The following is a 23,869-nucleotide window of genomic DNA, read 5'->3' as shown; positions in this document are numbered from 1 at the left end:
TGTGAGTGTGATGACGTCTAGATTGTCTTATATACCAGGAGACCCTCGCCTTGATTCCAAGGTCCTGGAGTCTACCTCCTGCCTAACGCTGCCCCTAGGGCAACTTCCGGTAGAGCATGCCCTTTGGACGCCCCAGGATCTCTCCAGGTGCTTTGGTAGATTTTGTACTATTTAAAACCCGCATTTACGGAAATAATTTAGAAATTGTAAAAGTAACGTTTTAAAAAACCGAAATTTAAAAAAATACACCCTTGTTAAAATTGAGTAATAATTTTGTCAGGAATGTTTTTTAGGAAAGTAATTAAGAATTTGTTTCATTAACTATTCAATAACTATGAGTTATTAGTTTCATCATATATTAACATATTATAGCAGAATATGAAAGATTTTATGCACGTTTTGTGTCGGAGAACGCTTGGGTACACTTGTGCACCTTCAAAATTTGAATAAATACCATGGATAAATAATACGAATATGTGAACATCTTGGTTTACATAATTTTATCCTATCCATCCAAGAATTACACTTTAAAAAATTTGGTTGCTGTTGTGAACGGAAAAACAAGAGGTCCAATTTTGTAACAACTGTTTTAAGGCTAAACTTGAAAATTTTGTTCAAGCTACGTTATTAAAATTTGCTATATTTGTACACATTTTGATTTACAAAGAATGATAATCGTGGATTACAGTCGATATACTGTAAAAATGTACACAACGCTGAAATATATACCACAGAAACCAACTAGTTCAAAAATTGGTTACCAACCAACGAAAGCAAACAAGAAAGAAATAATCATATTACTAGTGGAACCCCGTCGAAATCGACGGTTAATCTTGAGGTTTAATGTAAATTCAGCTAACTGCGATAGATAGAGTGAAGTCATTAAAATCTTAGTTAAATGAAGGGAGGATAAGCATAATAATAAGTATGACGAATGTGTTCCCTAAAAAAAGTGATTGATGAATTCGTTTAACACAATATTACCTACCTTTTTATTGGCTTTAGGTTGTCCAAAAGGTTTTTAGGAGTCTTATAATTGTTTGTTCATGAGTTTGTTTCATGTCAAGGCCACTTTCACTATATGGGAGAATGAGTTCATATAATTAGTCTATCATGTTATGGAAAGAGTCAATATTTATTACTAACAACTAATTCCATCTGCTTTAGGAAAATCATTTAGATTGTATCCGGATTTATAAGTAAATCTTCATCTATGGTCATAAAAATACAGAATTTTATCTGCATATTAAATCAGTTTTTTTTTTTTGATAAAAAATATCTTATTCTCCAGAAAGCAGTAACATTCTTACTTCGAACTAAGCAATTTTAATTCCTTCTCTTGCCACATCGACCCATGTATTTAATCATCCTGTTTTTACTTGATAATTCATTAACTTATGGGGTAGTTTTTCCTTGGCTATATCGATCACATAAAGAAGTGCATGTATTTCGTTGATGGAATGAACCATAATTGTAGGAAAGTTGATCACACATCTTGAACATTTGTGGAACCAAAGCCATAACCTAGTCTAGCCTTGGTAACAAATTATGCAAATGCGATGAGATGTGATGACACTGTTGGGTTTCCGAATGTTCTGTGTACAGTACATGTGTACAAAAACCCTGTACACATTCTTTTTAATACCTGAATTGACATTAGTTCACCTACTTCACCAAAACCATAGATGAATGAACACAGCTCTCACCCTCAACGTACTCATCTATGACACAATTTTCAACCCGATTATCAAAAAATTTTATACCAATAAATGAATTTCTGGAGTTCTTTCTTGAATTAAAAAATAAATGGTGATTGAAAGTAGGCAAAAAAAGGCAAGTGCCAACCTTACAATATATATAAGCTAACCCGATAAGGAATACTTATATGTTCCTTTGAAATTGATATGTCATACTTATTTCATAATTTAAAATTTTCTAAGATTAATAAAGCATTGATTTTTGATCAACGCATTTAAAACGTATCATAAATTTATCATTTTGTTGAAACTATAAAAAACTTGCCATGCAGTGGAGAATCTAATAATGTAAACATTTAATTTTGACAGTTTCAGTAGACCTTTGAATATTTTAATAGTAACAGCTGGTTCATTAAAAATAGTGTAAAATTATCCATATGGTCGTAAAGTAAACAAAATTGCTGAGTGAACTTTAAAGACCTCTGGGGCAGAGCCCCAAGGAAATTTACCTCGTTTCTCTTTGGAGGGCTCACCTACAGACCAATACCTTTCTTTAGAGACCCCTACCAAGTTTCTACACAAAGCCGTTCTCTCAAATTAGCTGTGACAAAAACCCCGTTTTCCTCCATAAGAATAACATGGGATGGGAATTTAAAGGCCACTGGGGCAGAGCCCCGAGGGAATTTACCACGTTTCTCTTTTGATGGCTCATCTACAGACCAAGACCTTTCTTTAGACACCCCTACCGAGTTTCTACGCCCAGCCGTTCTCTCAAAATAGCTGTCACAAGGAAAAACTGTTTCAAATTAATATATAGATTGTAGAGTGATTAATTTATCATAAAACCTTTATCATCATATGTTTATCATATGTTTCACTTGGTAACTGATGAGCTGTAAACAGTAGTGCAGCCTTTTGTGTATTCTTTGTTGTCAATTGGATTATTATTTACATCACAACATACAAATGGTTATTGCGTTATGCTAATGGTAATCATTCTCGCGAAGAAAACATGTTTGTACCCCATCCCTTGGCGAAAGCTGTAGAATTAACATATTACTGAAGGATAGAGTTTTAATCAGTCTTCCAACACCCGAAGTCTTCCAGCGTGTACAAATCATTATATAACAACTAACAAATAGTACCTTTTCGTTTTTACCATTAATCTATCGAAAATTAGGTAAATTTACAATAGTTGCGAAAAGATAATTTTGGCCACTCTACTGTGAAATGGCCTGTTTTCGTTAAACGGTTTATACCTGCGAAAATTCATCATTGCATTCTTTACTGCCGAAAATAGTATAATTCTTAACGTAGAATCACATGTAAAACACTATTTCGCCCCGAAATGAGACTTTCGTGACGAGTATTGAACCATACTTTTCATCACGATGAAAAAACTACTTAATCAAACTTTAAAAAATCTAACTAATATTTTGTAATCTATTCATTTGTCTAATCTTAACTCAATACAGCTGTAAAATTCAACTGATTGAACATTAACAAACTGTCAAAGATAACCGGGAACTTCAGTTGTAACTTTGTTGATATCAGGCAAAGTATTGTTTGTGTAGCGAAAGTAATGATGTCAAGAAAAGTCAGCTGATCACTATTTGTTTTTGGTGTATGGAAATTGAAGATTTTCGAAGATCTCACTCAACTGTATTGAAATGGGCTCATTTTTAATACAGAGTGATGAAAATAATATTTACTATATTCTTGGATTTTGCCGACGTAAACAAAGATTTGTTATTGTTTTGCCAACTGTTTCACTTTTCCTCAAACAAAACTGTACAACCAAAGTAAATATTAATTTTAAATTGAATTAAAGGCATAACCTAAAAATGCTATGAGTTTGGGTCTAATTACTCACTTTCTATTCTTGTTATGAAATATACTATAATATTTTGACTATCAGAGAAGGCATTCCATCTAATTTTAAAAACCTGAGTTCAATTGAGCATCTGGTAGATTGTTGAAGTTTGCAAGTACAATGGTAACGACGGTGGAAGTGTGACCGTTGACATTAGACAGTGCGGCACGTGAACATGTGAGTCCACCACAAGGACCTCAGGTTCAAGGCTACACCTAGACTGTCCACACTTCTAACTCTGATCCTATAGGCGGATATAACCAGAAGAATAGAGGTGTTATTGTGAACTTGAATTTTTAACTCCCAAATAGTGAATGATGACAGTAACTGAACAGTAACTGTATAATTGGGTTTGGTGGAAGATGGTGGTTTTATCGCTTTCACTAAACAGGGTGTCCAGTAAGTCAACGCCAATCCCTGGGAAATGTTTTCATGGACCAAAACCAAGAGAAAATTACGAATGGGATTTTTCCTAAGCGCTTTGTTAACCATCCTCCTTTCCGTATTTCTTACATGAACATTTTTATCTTTAATTATATACTATTTTTGAAACGTGGTATGCAGTTTAAGGTAGAAGAGGCCAATGTTAAAAAAATTACTTGCTCTGATCTGACAATTTTGAATTGTGGTTATTTTGACTTTTATTACTTAAATTACAAAAATGGCTGATTTTACGAAAAAATGTCAGGAACACTTTTCTTCAGGATTTAAAATGTACTAACATACTCCAAGTCCAAAGATCGAAAACAATAGCTGAAATAACACGATTTTCGTTTTAAAATAAGGCAAAATAAGGAATGCTACGATAGTCAGAGTGCACCTCATTATGCCTTTTAAAATCGTGATATTTCAGCTACCAGTCATTGTAGAGAGGCTTGGCTGTCACCGAATAATTATGGTAAACGTCTTTATCTTATGTGATATCAATATATGTGATTGATGTAATTGTTTCCGTACACTATTGGATGTTGTTAGGTTCTTTTGGATGCATTGTCAAGTAGAGTTTGAAAAGTAAGCACACTTGCGACTTGCGAATCTCTTATAATTAAATCATGTAGACGCATTATTTTAAAACATCCATCGACGCCAGTAATATGCCGTAGGCTGCCTAGGAGATTTAAATCCGTTACACGAATTAAGGAAAATAATTGTCTTTGTTTTAAACAAATTGAAAAGTTAAGTTTAGTATCTAAAATGAGCTATGGGTGTGTAGGATAATTATTTTATAGAGCAGATCTAAAAAACCACATTTTCTCATCCGCGTCCTTCTCCCGTTGCGAAGCACGGATAAAGCGGAAAATGATCTAAACGTAGGTAATAAAAATTTATTTGGATGTAGGTAGTTAATTTTGGATGGTAAGGATTTTATGGGTGTAGCACCACTAAATAAAATAAAATTGATCTTTGCTAACCAAATAAATGCAAAAAGGGAAAACTTATGTTTTTATCGCCAGTGTGATGAACGCAACGAACGCTACGTCAATCCAGAAACGAGGAAGTTTTTGTGAAGAGTTTTGGGTGTGTCAGCCAGGAAGGGAACCGGAGCACCTTCGGATGGTACTTCCAGGATCGCCGCTGCTGCGTCATCACTGACTGGGACTGGAGGAAGCCACCAGGTAAACAAAAACAAAAAAATAAACTTCAGAAATAGTTATTTGTGTAACTAGTGTGGGAGTGCAGCAAAGGCAATTTGCGCTTGTGTTACACATTATATTTTTCCTACTGTTACTATAAAGCATGGAAATACTCAGTCTTTCAAACACTACAACACGTTTTTAGGTTAGGTTAAATCCATGAACGAAATGGGAAACAACTGCACCAGCTGATCGAAGTCGTAGTATCTAAAGTGTTGCCAACTTATTTTCAAGAGTACAGGTATTACGTGCCTCATAAATTGTAACTGTATTGTGTTGTTTGGTTGGAATACTGGTGTGCGGAAAAAAGCAAAAAGAGCGCGACAAAAGTAAAAAGGGTGCGGTAAATTAAGTAAATGCAGCAATTAGCAAATTTCTGTGATATAATCAGTGAAAGGAAGCCCACTTTGTCAGGTGACTGTAGGAAAACTAACTTAGTTGTACAAACGTACAATTCGTGCTGCAATGGCTGAACTTTTATTGGCTGTCATAATATGAAATTAGGCATTATATTAACATTTTGTTTTCCACATTTTTAAGTTTTTTGCAAAATTTAGTTTTTTATGAGAACAGTCCAATCCTTTGTCCAAGCATTCCGTTATATTTCTCTGTTATACCGTATATTTCATAAACAAAAGAATATAAAGCATGAGTCCCTTGAACAATAATGGCCTAAATAAAAAACCTTAAAGTTTTACGAACACTCTTAAGGCCTGATACAAAGTAAACTACAGCCTTATTGCAATGTGCTATGTCAGTAATTAATACTGTTACTGTTACTGTTTCACAGCCACACCCGGTGTACGGTATAACAGTACAAGAGACCAGGTGTAGTGGAGGGGATGACCTTGGGCTGATCTCAAGGTCACTCTCACTGCTGCAGAAACAGCTGATCGCCCATCTTCTTCTTCCTTTCTCGATGAAAAGGTAACAGCAATAGTTTTAGTTGCAGTTTCCAAAACAGGTTACGAGTGGGTCGATGCTTTACGCGGTTGATTAAATAACCACATTCTATAATATTCAAAATTCGGTTTAGATTTTGAACATTTTTTGTTGCGCGCGGTGTACGTTATTGTTTTTTTCTAACAACGTAACAATTTGACTACAATCTAAACGGAAAGTTTTAGCAGTAACATTTAATTGACCTTTTCCTAGTGTCACCTGACAAAGTAGCCTTCCTTGCACTGATTATAGCATAGAGTTACTAATTGCTGCATCTACTTACTTTTGTCGCATCTACTTACTTTTGTCGCACCTACTTACTTTTACCGCACACTTTTTACTTTTGTCGCACAGTTTTTTTTTTTTTTGCCGCACACCAGTATTCTAACCAAACATAAAACAGCGTGCTTTTATTAGGCACGTAATTCGTGTACGCTTGAAAATAAGTTGGCAGTACTTAAAAATATTACGACTACGATCAGCTGATGCAGCATTTCCCATTTCGTTAACTGTTTGGATTCAACCTAACCTAAAAACGTGTTGTACAGTGTTTGAAAGACTATTGTAGTGACAGCTGACAGCTTGTTTAATATTATTCATTTAATTTGCTAACAACACATGTTATGATTATTGTTTGTTGTTTATATTTGAGTTGTTACCTAGTTACATAAATAAAAGGTTGTACATTTTTCTTGTAATTATTTGACACCGCTACACTTATGATTTATATGCTTTATAGTAACTATAGGAAACATAATGTGTAACGCGAGTGCAAACCTTAGTTTTTCCAGCACTCATGTTTTGTAATTTTTTTAACTTCTGCTTTTTTAAGGTCACAGTAAAATCCCTTGTTACTGTATAACGTCTACATCTTTTAACATCATCAATTCGTAGAAAAATGACTATGGCATCTTGCTCCTGAATCGAACTAGCAGCTTTCAGGTCTTGAGGTAAGCACTAATATCACTCGCCAACCAAGAGTGTATAATTATTTGTGTTATTGTAGCCTAGACAACTAGTACAACTCTATTTTACAAATACATGCACTCCAATAAAATTGAATGTGGTTCAATAGTATCCCACAGTGTCGTGCTGGTCTTCTAGAATACTTGGGATATTTCCATAATGTGACAAGGAATGCCGTGTCGCTTGGACGAAGTCAAGGATTTCAAAACAATCGGCCATTAAACCTTACAGTCTTGTCCAGTTAATGTACAAACCAATAAACTTGTAATAGCAAGTAGATAGAACAATACCCCGCCGCAGCAAACCTGCCGACTAAGCGAATTTCCAGTTGCCTGGATTGATTTTCAATTAAATCTATTTAATTAACATTAGGTTTTATGAGTACATAGGCTTGCTGCTACAGGGAGGGTAAAAAAGTGTGTTTTTTGGTAAAATATTAAAAACTTAGTATAAAATAAATAAATTTACCAAGTTTGATCAAGTACCACTCTGTACAGATTTTTTTTGGCCAAAATGTATACAGGGTGAATAAAAAGTCAAGACCCCCCCCCCTCTAATATTTTTCCAAGTAAATATACAGAGATATCCTTTTGGCGGTCAAGCAATCTTAGCAGGAAGTTTCATTTTATAATTTTGAAATTTTTGAGTGCCCCCCCAAAAGGGGGGATTTGGGGGGCAACTCAAATATTTTAAATGTAAACCCCCTTCAAGTGACACCTCATTTTGAAGAGTTTACAAAAACTTAAAGAATGGTGAAAACTAGAGGTCGTTATCTCTTCTCTATCCAAAATGGTAGCCCGTCAAATGTTGTGGAAAATCAACGGTAAAATTGTTAATATTGGCTGCCATTTTTGGATAGAGAAGAAATAGCGAGCTCTGGTTTTCACCATTCTTTAAGTTTTTATAAACACTTCAAAATGAGGTGTCCCTTTGAAGGGGGTTTCTATTGAAACATTTTTAGTTGTCCCCCGAATCACCCCTTTTGGGGGACACTCAAAAATTTTAAATGTAAACCCCCTTCAAGTGACACCTCATTTTGAAGTGTTTACAAAAACTTTAAGAATGGTGAAAACCAGAGCTCGCTATCTCTTCTCTATCCAAAATGGCAGCCAATATTAACAATTTTACCGTTGATTTTCCACAACATTTGACGGGCTACCATTTTGGATAGAGATAGAAACCTCTAGTTTTCACCATTCTTTAAGTTTTTGTAAACTCTTCAAAATGAGGTCTCTCTTGAAGGGGGTTTACATTTAAAATATTTGAGTTGCCCCCCAAATCCCCCCTTTTGGGGGGGCACTCAAACATTTCAAAATGATAAAATGAAACTTCCTGCTAAGATTGCTCGACCACCTAAGGGATAAATCTGTATATTTACTTGGAAAAATATTAGAGGGGGGGGGGGGGTCTTGACTTTTTATTCACCCTGTATAGCGTTATTGCTTAGGTCAAGACAAACACATTTCACCATAGGAACATGGGTCTGTGGTGCCTAGTTTTCCGTCTGTCCGTATTTATGTGATTTTTACAAAAGAATTAATAACTCCTAAACGGTTTGAGATACAGCGTTAAGATTTTTCATAAATGTTAATCTTATTACGTCCTATCTTTGCTTTGTTTAAAATTATACTAAAAAATCATTCACCATTTGAAAATGGCAGACATTTAAAATATTTTATGCAAAATTTCACGAAAACATTGCAAGACACAAAAAAGTTAGTAAATTTTATGTAGTTTATGTAGTGATATCTTATTTGCTAAAATTGGATAAATGATAACTGAAAAATATCTTCTTTCCCAAATACATGGCCACTATTCTCCATTAAACAATGCTAATACTTGTTTTACATTGTCTAAATAATGAAAAGGCTAATGATTTATTAGTATAATTTTAAACAAAGATAGGACTTAATAAGAAAAACATTTTTTGAAAAATCTCAACGCTGTATCGGTATCTCAAATGGTTTAGGATTTATAATTTTTTGGTAAAAAAAAAAAACACATAAATACCTACCGATGGAAAACTAGGCACCACAGACCCATGTTCCTATGGTGAAATGTGTTTGACCTAAGCAATAACGCTATATACATTTGTCCAGAGAGTTACGGGACACCCTGTATACATAACCACAGTGCGTCGTCTGCGCAATAGTTATTATCACAGACAATAGGTTATTATTAAATATTATACGTAATTATTATACTATAAAATATTTACCAGAAGTGTTTAACAAATCAAACTGTTACTAACAGCATGAATATTTCTATTAGTTACATCAACTTTAAATTACTCATCAACTTTAGAACTCATAGAAAATTACGACTTTTATTAATTTTAAAAGCAATCCTGTATAATACCGGCAGCCACATTGATAACTTCTTGATTTCGAGCACTCATAAAACTTATGACGATTTTTACTTTTAAAGTAATTCCTTCCTATATAATACAGGAACTTGACAATTACTTGATTTCAAGCAACAGGTACACTTAGTAATTTTATATGACAATCAGATAACTCAACATATTTTTAATAACTATTGTAAATTAAAAATTCGTGTTTTATGTAAATAATTATTAATGAAAAATGTATCTTATAAAAGCGGTACAAATGGATTATATTTCTAAAGTCACTTAAATAAATAAGTTTTACTAACTCATTCATTCTGTGGACTTCAAAATTTTCCCTTCCGTCGCTATTAAAACATTGGTAACGCAATCGCATAGGCATAATCATAGATTAAACATCATCCTCCGTAAGAGAGTATATTTAATCTTTGGCATAACTTAGGGTACTTTTAAAATAAGCCAATTATTGATCTCAGGAAAGAGGATCAACTCTCGGCTTTTCCAACAATTATATTACATATTTTAATTGACAAAATTAATGGAATTGCGTTAGCTTAATGATGGGGTAGTCTTGTACGAGAAACTCAAAAATCACTGTGAGTGTCAACGGATTAAAAGATTTTAGTTGATTAGCACAACTTTAAATCGAAAAATGTGATCTTTTATTAAAATCTATCAATGATTATCTTTCTACCTTAATCCAAGTGTGTCATAAAATTGTTATACAGTTTAAATAAATTATTATCAAATTAAACGCATCTTCGTGGATTGGATAAGTCGATATCAGTGACACCTAGCGGTGATTGGGAGAACTGTTGCGAGCGTGTACGGTAGCGACATCTAGCAGGGGACCGGGCCTTGCTCAGTTAATTGGTTTTTAGCGTCAAAACAATATTGTAAACAAACACATTTTATAATTTACGAAAAACCTTTTTATTACAAACCATAGACGTGTTATCGCTGAAATAAGAAACAACTCTGTAGTGTTGTACCAGTATGCTTAATCTATGCTTGTACTCTGTAAAAGTATTCAATTTAAACAAAATACCCTAGCCGCAGCAAACCTGCCGACTAATCATATTTCCATTTGCCTGAATTGGTTTGCAATTAAATCCACTAAAATCCTACGATGCAAACGAGCTGAGGAAAGGGTTTTAAAGAAACACGCTTGCCTATTATAATATAAAAGCGGTGCAAATGGATGTCCACTTTCTAATGTTGATTAAATAAAGATGTTTTATTAACTTATTCATTTGGTGGATATATCTAAATTTTACCTTCCGTCGCTATTTAAACTAATACGCAAAGATTGCGCACAGCAAAATTTGCGTACAGCTGGAATTTAGCGAAGACTGCGTACAGTTTGTTATTAGTATTTCTGGTATTTCTTTGCTTTTGTTGACGTTATTTTTAATAAATAATTTAAATTGCTCCAGAGGTTTAACTCTGCTAAAGGCAGCAAACATGTTTGTGAATAAATATTGGTTTACTACGGTAGCTTTGGTCTTTTGTTTGATGATAATGATAATAAAAAGGCTTCCCTGATTGAAAGATTGGAAATCGTCTTCATCGAAACTGAAAAGGCAAATAAAGGTATGTTGAGATAAGCTTAGTTCTTGGCCAAAACCGCTAAATTAGCATCCCTACGAAGTTATCATTTCTAAGTTTATGCTCCTTTTGTAAAGGTTTAACAAAATTAGTGTAAAGTAAAGATTACCGGTGTGTAACTCATGGAGATACTCACGATGTACCTATATAACAGTAATCAACATTTCCTGTAAATATTTTATCATATTTCATAACCTGGTATTGATTTTTAATGTTTTCTACAATCTACAATCATTTCCTGACTTGTAGCCACGTAAGAGCGCTAGCGTATGGCCAACAAGCTAGGGCCCCTCAAGTACAACATGCACTACACCAAATTATGAGGTCCCAACTCTTTCAACAAAATATGATCCTCTCCTTCTGAAAAGTGAAAATCCGGAGTTTTAGCTATGGGGCCGTGTGTAAGGCCCCACAGTCCGTGGCAACCCCTGAGTGTGAGCTGATGCACACACACGGCCCTATAGTTAGATAGATCCATACACACACACAGACATCACTTCGAAAACCACTTTTTAGGTCCAGGGGGACCCAAAACGAATATATCCACTCAAAACTCAAACTCGAAAATTTTGACGGAAACAATACTTTCCCCATATACTATGGTATAGGGGGAGAAAGTAAAAATAAATAAGAACTGTGTGCATTTTCACTGAATGAAATAATAATAGCTTAAGTATGATTGAAATAGTTTTAACTAGCAAATATAATAATTAAATAAATAATAAATTAAGTGGCATATTATATTTCTTAGTGTATTGAGTCATATAACAATAATCATGCAATTTAAGTGTAATGTAGAACAGGGTTATGGGGTAAATAAATGACCGTGGTACGTAATATACTGAATAAGATAAATAAATATACAAAAATATAATAAAATAAAGGAATAAAAATTAATAACATGCATAAATAATTTAAGTTTTCTACGAGTACCTATAATACATTATTTGTTGAAGTCGTCCAGTTCATGCTGTGCAATGGTCCTGATGGCATCGTCATGTTCCTTGAGTTTGATGAGTATTTTCCCATTGGTGTAGCCCCATCCACCTTGTGGATCTTCCACTCACGCTGCACCCTTCTCGCTCGTCCCAGGTGAGTTATTAAGAATGGTCAGATGATGGTTGATGTAGACATTGCCTTTGATATCTGTAGTATTTAGATTTTTCTTTTATTCGCAGCGATGAGCCACATCTCTTTAGTGCTCCTATAGAAACAAACTGCGAAATGATAGGCGCGAACGTGTGATTTTGAGAGTACTGGCGCAGTCGATGGGCGATGGAAACATCCTCACTCTTGAAGTTGACTCCAAGGGCAGCGGCAATGTGTTGCAGAATATCGTATACATTTTCATTTGTAATCGTAGGTATACCCAGAACCTCGATATTGACCTGCTCGACGAGCTTGTTGTTTGCTTTTTCCAACTCACTGCAGCGTTCCTTTAAAGCTGACTGGGTTTGCTCCAAAGAAGAGACTTTTTTTGTCAAATGAGTGAAGTTCTGCAGTTCAATTTTCAATTCTCCAGACATCACACTACCTCCGCTGGATGATATCCCCTCTTGCACTCAAAACACTTTTCACTGACAGGCCACTCTGCACGTCACCTCCACACTGTCCACACGTAGACACCGTAATAGTTTATAAATAACAATAATGAAGTAAATTCATAAATTAATGTGAACGAATTGAATAAAAGTTTAAAACAGATAAACTAATTGGTAGATAGTGTAGCAGGCTGTGACCTGAGACTGGTAGATAAGCGGTTCACTGATACAGTAAGTGTCCTTCCTCATCGACGTCTGGACGCAACTGGATTTACACCCTACCTATAATTGTTAGAAATCCACCACAACTTTTTCCAATTACTTCGGTTAATGGGCAAGAAGTTATGACTGAAGTTGTTAACTGAGATTTGGTGGATGTGCTCATACAAATAGCATCGTGTTCACCAGTGACACTGGTAAGTGTCGGTGGACTCGCCCATTAATATGTGTCGGGTGGAATCGCCCATTGTTGCGCTTATGTTCACTCATCCCGTTACGCTCAGAATAAGCGTGCTACTATTTATAAGTGAAAGGAAATAGAATATGGATATTATTTTTGGTAAACACTTTTTATAGGTTGTTCCATGGAGAGTAGTACCGTAGCGAAGTCAACACTTCAACGGGCTTATAGCTGTAAAAAACCCAAAATTATGTCAGACGAAGCCGACGGGCAATGGCTAGTATTCTATATTTTTACATCTTCACTTTTTAAATTTATAAAAAAAAAAATTGAAGATAGTCAGGCAGCTAAAAACTGGCATGTTTTGCTAATGTTTGAACAGTAATGAACAGATTAGTTCGATTGATTGATTAATAAGATATTTTTATTTACTTTTGTAATTTTTATTAGTAAACTTGAAGTGAAATCGACAAATATGTTTTTACGTCTTTATTTTTTAAATTGATATCTTTACGAGAAGTAAAAAGTTGACAGTCAGTCAGTTTAAACTGCCATGCTGCTTGCAAATGCCAGAACAGCAATCAACATGACAGTTTGATTGATTGATATTCCCTAACAACCAATAGGAGCACACAAGTGTTTGTAGCGCAAATTGGTAAAAATATCCAACCTAAAATTCAAAACATTTACTACTGTACAAGTCTTGGAGCCACCAACCAAAATGATTCGTTTGGTTCTAGTTTCTTCTTTTATTTTGATCTTGGTAAATATTACTTTCATATATTTAAGTTTCCTATAGTTAGAGAAAGAGAAAAATCTTGTTTATAGTAGATTAAAAGTGAAAAAGGAAAAATTTTTACTGTTAATGAAATAACTTGATATGAATTGAAATTATTCCTACCTTTCCATAATTTTTCTTTTGTCATTGATTTATGAATACTAAATTAATATATTTTTTTAAGACAATCCATAATCTTGTTGTTTAAATTTTAATTCTTCTTTATTCTTCGCTACTTCAGGTGTTGTCCAAGTGTTAATTTAACTCATTAGTTCTTATCTCAGCCTCGGAGTTCCAAGCGATGTACTGTTTTCTGCTGTGTTTGTCCATATTTTAATAACGAAAGTAGTATGCTACCTCCATACACGTATTGTCCATCTCGGCCATATAGTTTCAGTCTGAGATAAAAGATCTGGGTATTTTCTGGGGATTCTCTGTATTTTCTGATTTTTGGCCTTTTTCATCTTTTACCAGACTAGATATTTTTCTTGGTTCATTGTTTTTTTTTTTAATAATCAGTTTCTCCTCACAACCCTTGATTATTGATTAATCCTCAAATTTATGGTCCATACAGTTGTACGGGGTGAATTATTGGATGTTATAATTTATATTAGCATTTATATTAGTAGTTCTGACTGGAGTAACTTAAGTATGGAACAGTAAAATGTAAAGCCAAAACAATTTTTTTTCAGATTGCATTTTTCTTCCGTACTGTGGCGTGTCTAATTATTTCACCAAGCTAGTTTAACTCATCATCAAAGGTCAAACTCAAAACTCTAGACTTTAAGGTTCTCTGATCTATTTATTCATCCTGTTTGGAGGACCTTCATGTGTTTAGTTTTTTCCAATTCTTTTTGTACTGACCTTGTGTTAGCTTCTTTATCAGGATCCTTTATAGGGTCACTAAACCATTTCTGTTCTCTGAAAAAATCACTACATCATCAGCAAACGCAAGAACACTATTTTCCCAGTAAATATAAATTTGAATGATTTATTAGTGTTTATTAAGGCACCATAATTGAGATAGACATGCAAACAAAATAAACATGGTAAAATGCACAAAAGTGTTGTTTTCTTATTTGTTTTCTCTAGCATTTTTACTGATGCCATACCGTCGGCGTGCTTCAACATTAGAGAGAGTAGTCACCCCCTGGATAAAATATAAATAAAAGAATTCTTAATAATGCTAATTTCGTATGATACTGCACACGTGATGCACCTCTATTAGAGTCATGGTATGTAATAAATTTACAAAGAGTGCAACATTCGTACAGAACCGGTACTTAAACATTTTCTATACTAGAGACTTTCTAATTTTTCAGGGTTCCTACGAAGTTAAAGGTGCACCAAATTACCTTTCACTCAAGAATGACGAGACACGTCCTCCCTATCGATCAATCGGTAAGTAACCAAACTGTTTTAGACATAACCCTACTATAACAAAATATTTGAGCATATGACTTTCCTATTAAGAGTTTTTATCACCGTGACCGTAAGAATAGCGCTGGATCATCAGGCATTTACGGTGAATAACAACAAAAGTAGCCAAACACTTAAAGCAAAACCCAACTCTAACGATAACTTTTCTTGATTCCCTCACGATTCTAGACACACCCACTAAAACCATTAGTGAAAGTACAATAAAGCTACAAAATATATAAACAATATGTAAATATAAATTAATTGAACATCTCCTAAAAAAGAAAGATTATACAATCCCTAGGGTCCGCAATCGCCCGTACACGGACACACACACACACACACCCACAACAAATCATTGTGTTCAGGGGTTTGGGTTCAAAACGTATTTTTACACCCAAAACTAAAAACCTGAAAATTTCGAAGAAAACAATAGTTTCTCCACATACTATGTAAATGAAGAGAAAGTAAAAATGTGAAGACTCACCTCGTGCGGCCTTTATACAAACATATAGGTAGCGCATGAATTTATCAGTGGAAGTGATATTGATGTAATTAAATCATTATTTTGTATTGTGGTTTCAGAAGGAAAAGATCTTTTGGGTTTGGCTGGTGGTGCTATGATCTTTGCTGGTGGTGTTGTGAAAACTGCTGGGGTGGTTAACCTGGGTCTGGCGCCATTATATTTTGCTCCACCAGTTGCTGCGGGAGTGTGCCTGACGTACTTAGTTGTGAGTTACGGATTAAAAAAAACTAAGGAAGCTGCGGGTTACGTAACAGAAAAAGCTCAGGAAGCTGCGAGTTACGTAACAGAAAAAGCTCAGGAAGCTGCCGTATCCGGAGTAAACGATGAAAGCAAGAAATTGTCGTAAAAACAAGCAGATGAATTGAATAGTGCCTTTTGGTGTGAAAAACTTATGGCATTAAATTTTGATTAGACAATTTGATGTACTTAATATTTCAGTCCCTGTATTTATTGCACATCAGTATGCTGTATTTTCAGTTGCACATCAGTATACAGTATTTTCAGTTGCACATTAGTGTACAGTATTTTCAGTTGCACATTAGTATACAGTATTTTTCAGTTGCACATTAGTAAACAGTATTTGCAGTTGCACATTAGTATACAGTATTTTCAGTTGCACATTAGTATACAGTATTTTAAGTTGCACATCAGTATATAGTATTTTCAGTTGCACATTAGTATACAGTATTTTCAGTTGCACATCATTATATAGTATTTTCAGTTGCACATTAGTATACAGTATTTTTAGGTGTGCCGCATGGAGCTGGATTATGTGAAGAGCTTCCATTTCTTTCCCAACCAACGTGATGTGATTGTGATGCACTTGTGTGTGCATGGTACCTGGGGCTGATATAGCCTTATCACTCTAATTATATCCTCTCTATATATTGTATATATATTCTATATATATATTGACACCGGTAGGTGTGGGTGGGACTCGCCCATTAATATGTGCTGGGTGGGATCGCCCAATAATATGTGCAGGGTGAGATCGCCCATTAATATGTGCCGGGTGGACTCGCCCATTAATATGTGCCAGGTGGACTCGCCCATTGTTGCACTTAAGTTCACTCTACCCGTTACGCTCAGAGTTAGCGTGCTACTAGTTACAAGTGAAAGGAAATAGAACATGGATATTATTTTTGGTAAACACTTTGTGTAGGTTGTTCAGAGAGAGTAGTTCCGTAGCGAAGTAAAAACTTCAACGGGCTTATAGCATAGCTGTAAAAACCCCTAAAAGTATGTCAGACGAAGGGGACGGGCAATGGCTAGTATTTTACATCTTCACTTTTTAAATTTATTTGTTATAAAAAGTTGAAGATAGTCATGCAGGTAAAAACTGGCATGTTTTGCTAATGTTTGAACAGTAATGAACAGATTAGTTCGATTGATTAATTAATAGGATATTTTTATTTACTTTTGTAATTTTTATTAGTAAACTTGAAGTGAAATCAACAAATATGTTTTACGTCTTTATTTTTTAAATTGATATATTTAAGAGAAGTAAAAAAGTTGATAGTCAGTCAGTTTAAACTGCCATGCTGCTTGCAAATGCCAGAACAGCAATCAACATGACAGTTTGATTGATTGATATTCCCTAACAACCAATAGGAGCACACAAGTGTGCGCAAATTGGTAAAAATATCCAACCTAAAATTCAAAACATTTACTAGTGTACAAGTCTTGGAGCCACCAACCAAAAATGATTCGTTTGGTTCTAGTTTCTTCTTTTATTTTGATCTTGGTAAATATTACATCCATATATTTAAGTTTCCTATAGTTAGACAAAGAGAAAAATCATGTTCATAGTATGGATTAAATGTGTAAAAGGAAAAATTTTTACTGTTAATGAAATAACTTGATTTGAATTGAAATTATTCCTACCTATCCATAATTTTTCTTTTGGCATTGATTTATGAATACTAAATTAATATATTTTTTAAGACAATCCATAATCTTGTTGTTTGAATTTTAATTCTTCTTTATTCTTCGCTACTTCAGGTGTTGTCCAAGTGTTTCAATATAATTTAGCACTTTAGTTCTTATCTCAGCCTCGGAGTTCCAAGCGATGTACTGCTTTCTGCAATGTTTGTCCATATTTTAATAACGAAAGTAGTATGCTACCTCCATACACGTCTTGCCCATCTCAGCCTTATAGTTTCAGTCTGAGATAAAAGATCTGGGTATATATATTCTCTGTATTTTCTGATTTTCTAGCCTTTTTCATCTTTTACCAGACTAGATATTTTTCTTGGTTCTTTGTTTTTTTAAATAATCAGTTTCTCCTCGATTCAACATTAGAGAGAGTAGTCACCCCCTGGATAAAATATAAATAAAAAATACTTAATAATGCTAATTTCGTATGATACTGCACACGTGATGCACCTCTATTAGAGTCATGGTATGTAATAAATTTACAAAGAGTGCAACATTCGTACAGAACCGGTACTTAATCATTTTCTATACTAGAGACTCTCTAATTTTTCAGGGTTTCTACGAAGTCAAAGGTGCACCAAATTACCTTTCACTCAAGAATGACGAGACACGTCCTCCCTATCGGTCAATCGGTAAGTAACCAAACTATTTTAGACATAGCTCTACTATAACAAAATATTTGAGCATATTATTTTCCTATTAAGAGTGTTCTTCACTGTGGCTATAAGAATAGCGCTGGATAATCAGGCATTTACAGTGAATAACAACAAAGGTAGCCAAACACCTAAAGCTAAACCCAACTCTAACGATAACTTTTCTTGATTCCCTCACGATTCTAGACACACCCATTAAAACCATTAGCGAAAGTACAATAAAGCTGCAGAATATATAAACAATCTGTTAATATAAATAAACTGAACATCTCCTAAAAAAGAATATTAAACAATCCCTGGTGTCCGCATTCGCCCGTACACCAACAAACACACACACACACACACACACAACAAATCATTGGGTTCAGGGCTACTCAAAACGCATTTTTACACCCAAAACTAAAAACCTGAAAATTTCGAAGTAAACAATAGTTTCTCCACATACTATGTAAATGGGGAGGAAGTAAAAATGTGAAGACTCACCTCGTGCGGTATTTATACAAACATATAGGTAGCGCATGAATTTATCAGTGGAAGTGATATTGATGTAATTAAATCATTATATTGTATTGTGGTTTCAGAAGGAAAAGATCTTTTGGGTTTGGCTGGTGGTGCTATGATCTTTGCTGGTGGTGTTGTGAAAACTGCTGGGGTGGTTAACCTGGGTCTGGCGCCATTATATTTTGCTCCACCAGTTGCTGCGGGAGTCTGCCTGACGTACGCAGTTGTGAGTTACGGATTAGAAAAAACTAAGGAAGCTGCGGGTTACGTAACAGAAAAAGCTCAGGAAGCTGCGAGTTACGTAACAGAAAAAGCTCAGGAAGCTGCCGTATCCGGAGTAAACGATGAAATAAGCAAGAAATTGTCGTAAAAACAAGCAGATGAATTGAATAGTGCCTTTTGGTGTGAAAAACTTATGGCATTAAATTTTGTTTAGACAATTTAATGTACTTAATATTTCAGTCCCTGTTTTTTTTGCACATCAGTATGCTGTATTTTCAGTTGCACATTAGTATACAGTATTTTCAGTTGCACATTAGTATACAGTATTTTCAGTTGCACATTAGTATACAGTATTTTCAGTTGCACATCAGTATACAGTATTTGCAGTTGCACATTAGTATACAGTATTTTCAGTTGCACATTAGTATACAGTATTTTCAGTTGCACATCAGTATATAGTATTTTCAGTTGCACATTAGTATACAGTATTTTTAGGTGTGCCGCATGGAGCTGTATTATGTGAAGAGCTTCCATTTCTTTCCCAACCAACGTGATGTGATTGTGGTGCACTTGTGTGTGCATGGTACCTGGGGCTGATATAGCCTTAGCACTCTAATTATATCCTTTCTATATATTGTCTATATATTCTATAATATATATTGACACCGGTAAGTGCGGGTGGGACTCGCCCATTAATATGTGCTGGGTGGGATCGCCCATTAATATGTCCTGGGTGAGATCGCCCATTACAGTAATATGTGCCGGGTGAGATCGCCCATTAATATGTAACAGGTGGACTCGCCCATTGTTGCACTTAAGTTCACTTTACCCGTTACGCTCAGAGTTAGCGTGCTACTAGTTATAAGTGAAAGGAAATAGAACATGGATATTATTTTTGGTAAACACTTTGTGCAGGTTGTTCAGAGAGAGTAGTTCCGTAGCGAAGTCAAAACTTCAACGGGCTTATAGCATAGCTGTAAAAAATCATAAAAGTATGTCAGACGAAGGGGACGGGCAATGGCTAGTATTCTATATTTTTACATCTTCATTTTTTAAATTTATTTGTTATAAAAAGTTAAAGATAGTCAGGCAGCTAAAAACTGGCATGTTTTGCTAATGTTTGAACAGTAATGAACAGATCAGTTTGATTGATTGATTAATAGGATATTTTTATTTACTTTTGTAATTTTTATTAGTAAACTTGAAGTGAAATCGACAAATATTCTTTTACGTCTTTATTTTTTAAATTGATATCTTTACGAGAAGTAAAAAAGTTGATAGTCAGTCAGTTTAAACTGCCATGCTGCTTGCAAATGCCAGAACAGCAATCAACATGACAGTTTGATTGATTGATATTCCCTAACAACCAATAGGAGCACACAAGTGTGCGCAAATTGGTAAAAATATCCAACCTAAAATTTAAAACATTTACTACTGTACAAGTCTTGGAGCCACCAACCAAAAATGATTCGTTTGGTTCTAGTTTCTTCTTTCATTTTGATCTTGGTAAATATTACATCCGTATCTTTAAGTTTCCTATAGTTAGAGAAAGAGAAAAATCATGTTCATAGTAGATTAAAAGTGAAAAAAGGAAAAATCTTTACTGTTAATGGTTTTTACTGTAAACTTGGGATGAATTGAAATGATTGCCACCGATCCATAATTTTTCTTTTGTCATTGATTTATGTTTACTGGATTAATATTTTTTTAAGACAAACCATAATATTGTAGTTTACATTTTAATACGGCTTTGATAGATTATGGTTTACCGTACCTGACATCAGATGAAACCTAAGCAGAGTTTTAACCCCACCAACGGCGACCCTTCTTTCTTCTCTTTTCTTTTCAGGTGTTGTCCAAGTGTTAATTTAGCTCTTTAGTTTTTATCTCAGCCTCGGAGTGTCAAGCGATGTACTGTTTTCTGCTGTGTTTCTCCATATTTTAATAATGGAAGTAGTATGCTACCTCCATACACGTCTTGTCCATCTCGTCTGAGCTAAAAGATCTGGGTATATATATTCTCTGTTTTTCTGATTTTCCAGCCTTCTTCAGCTTTTACCAGACTAGATATTTTTCTTGGTTCTTATGGATATTTTATAAATATTATTTTTTTAATAATCAGTTTCTCCTTACAACAATTGTTGATTACAACAACCTCACAACCTGCATTGATTAATCCTCAAGTTTATGGTCCATACAGTTGTACGGGTTAAATTATTGGATGGTATAATTTATATTAGCATTTATATTGGTAGTTTTGACTGGAGTAACTTAAGTATGGACCAGTAAAAAGTGAAGCTAAAACAATTAATTGTTTTACCAAGCTAGTTTAACTCATAAGGTCGAACTCACAACTCTTCACTTTAAGGGGTTCTGATCTATTTATTCATCATGTTAGGAAGACCTTCATGCATTTAGTTTTTTTCGGTTATTTTTTTGTTTGACTTTGTGTTAGCTCCTTCATCCCCACTTATCCATTTCTGTTCTCTGCAAAAATCACCACATCATCAGCAAACGCAAGAACACTATTTTCCCAGTAAATATAAATTTCAATGATTTATTAGTTGTTATTAAGGCACCATAATTGAGATGGACATGCGAACAAAATAAACATGGTAAAATGCACAAAAGTTTTGTTTTCTTATTTGTTTTCTCTAGTATTTTTACTGATGTCATATTTGTTATAGCCGTCAGGGTGCTTCAGCATTAGAGAGAGTAGTCACCCCCTGGATAGAATATATAAAAACAAAAATACTTAAATAATACTAATTTCATATGATACTGCACTCGTGATGCACCTCTATTGGAGTCATGGTATGTAATAAATTTACAAAGAGTACAACATTCGTACAGAACCGGTACTTAAACATTTTGTATACTAGAGACTTTATAATTTTTCAGGGTTCCTACGAAACCAAAGGTGCACCAAATGACCTTCCACTCAAGAATGACGAGGCACGTCCTCCCTATCGATCGATTGGTAAGTAACCAAACTGTTTTAGACATAACTCTACTATAACAAAATATTTGAGCATATGATTTTCCTATTAAGAGTTTTTATCACCGTGACCGTAAGAATAGCACAGGATCAGGCATTTACGGTGAATAACAACAAAGGTAGCCAAACACATAAAGCTAAACCCAACTCTAACGATAACTTTTCTTGATTCCCTCACGATTCTAGACACATCTATTTAATCCATGAGCGAAAGTACAATAAAGCTACAAAATATATAAACAATATGTAAATATAATTTAATTGAACATCTCCTAAAAAAGAAGACTATACAATCCCTAGTGTCCGAAATAGCCCGTACACCAACAAACACACTCACACAAAACACATCTTTGGGTTCAGGGCTACTCAAAACGTATATTTACACCTAAAACTCAAACTCTAAAATTTCGAAGAAAACAATACCTTCTCCATTTACTATGTAAATGGGGAGAAAGTAAAAATGTGAAGACTCACCTCGTGTGGCCTTTATAAAAAACATATCGGTAGCGCATGAATTTATCATTAATACGTACCTAAGATTACTTAAGATTTTATCATTGGAAGTGATATTGATAACATTACATTTTATATTGTATTGAGGTTTCAGAAGGAAAAGGTCTTTGGAATTTGGTTGATGGTGTTGTGAAAACTGCTGGGGCGATTAACTTGGGTATGGCGGTATTATATTTCGCTCCACCAGTGGCTGCGACAGTCCTGACGTACAGAGTTGTGAATTACGGAATAGACAAAACTTATGAAGCTGCGGGTTACGTAACAGAAAAAGCTCAGGAAACTGCCAGTTACGCTGCTGGTTATGTAGCAGATAAAGCTCAGGAAGCTGCCGTAAACGCGATCAAAGATGAAATAAACAAGAAATTTTCGTAAAAACGAGCAGATGAGTTGAATAGTGCCTTTTAGTGTGAAAACCCTGGCATTAAATTTCGTTTAACCAAATAAATGTACTTATTATTTCATTCCCTGTATTTATTGCACATCAGTATCCAGTATTTTCAGTTGCACATCAGTATACAGTATTTTCAGTTGCACATCTATTTTTAATTGCAAATTAGTATACAATATTTTCAGTTGCACATTAGTATACAGTATTTTTAGGTGTGCACGTGAAGAGCTTCCATTTCTTTCCCAACCAACGTGATGTGATTGTGATGAGTTTGGTGTATTTGAAAGGTAAGAGGCAAAAGAGACACAAGACTGCTAAGGTGCTACTGAACCCGAAATTTGTATCAAAAGAGAAATTTAAGAGAGGAGAATATCACTGACGATAGAGTTACACCAGACAAATATAACTTTAAATCAACAGCAGCCATGGATCGAACAAAAAGGAAAGTTAAATTTAGAAAGGTTGTGTTGTGAGAACAGTTTATTTCATAACACCTGTTAATTTATATGAATTATTATCATATGTTTATTTGTTATTCTATGTTTGTAGAAAGGTAAATAAAGTTAGTTGAGTTTGAGTTATGACATAAAACAGTCCATTCACTTAATTCCTAGTAAAATAGTACATGGTGGCAGCGGTTTAGAGCTATGCCTCAGAAGAGAAATCCAAGAAGGAAACAATCTGACTATGAAGATAATGAAAATGAAAGAAGCAGAGAAAATGAATACAACAATTCAACTAAGAAGTCAATCATTGTATCAAACACTCATTCAGTTATTCAACCTCCAGCTAGTTTCTCCTTTGTACCAGCAGATTGGCCAAGATGGAAAACAAGATTTCAAAGATATCGGTCAGCATCTGGGCTATCTGAAGAGTCTGAGAACAAACAAATCAACACTCTTATATACACATTAGGTGAGAAAGCTGA

General features: G+C 34.5%; 2 protein-coding genes across 2 annotated transcripts; both read left to right on the top strand.

Moving 5' to 3' along the window:
* The first annotated feature begins 10 nt into the window (after positions 1-10).
* On the top strand, positions 11-22,985 carry LOC128989553 (uncharacterized). Its single transcript, XM_054411453.1, has 8 exons — positions 11-155; positions 5,098-5,186; positions 5,995-6,131; positions 12,105-12,159; positions 15,109-15,187; positions 15,791-15,936; positions 21,944-22,022; positions 22,648-22,985. Exons 1-8 carry the CDS (start codon positions 11-13, stop codon positions 22,923-22,925), a joined length of 1,008 nt encoding a protein of 335 aa, XP_054267428.1. The 3' UTR covers positions 22,926-22,985.
* LOC128990487 (uncharacterized) lies at positions 17,418-19,260 on the top strand. The gene is made up of 3 exons (XM_054412861.1): positions 17,418-17,475; positions 18,220-18,298; positions 18,901-19,260. The coding sequence occupies exons 1-3, from the start codon at positions 17,434-17,436 to the stop codon at positions 19,188-19,190; spliced, it is 411 nt and encodes a 136-aa protein (XP_054268836.1). The 5' UTR covers positions 17,418-17,433; the 3' UTR covers positions 19,191-19,260.
* Positions 22,986-23,869: the final 884 nt, after the last annotated feature.

Source organism: Macrosteles quadrilineatus, unplaced genomic scaffold, assembly GCF_028750875.1.
Source record: "Macrosteles quadrilineatus isolate MER2022 unplaced genomic scaffold, UCM_ALF_1.0 Scaffold_3__2_contigs__length_128488019, whole genome shotgun sequence".
Taxonomy (NCBI): domain Eukaryota; kingdom Metazoa; phylum Arthropoda; class Insecta; order Hemiptera; family Cicadellidae; genus Macrosteles; species Macrosteles quadrilineatus.
Note: the sequence above shows the minus strand (reverse complement) of the source record. Positions and strands in the feature narration are given on the sequence as shown.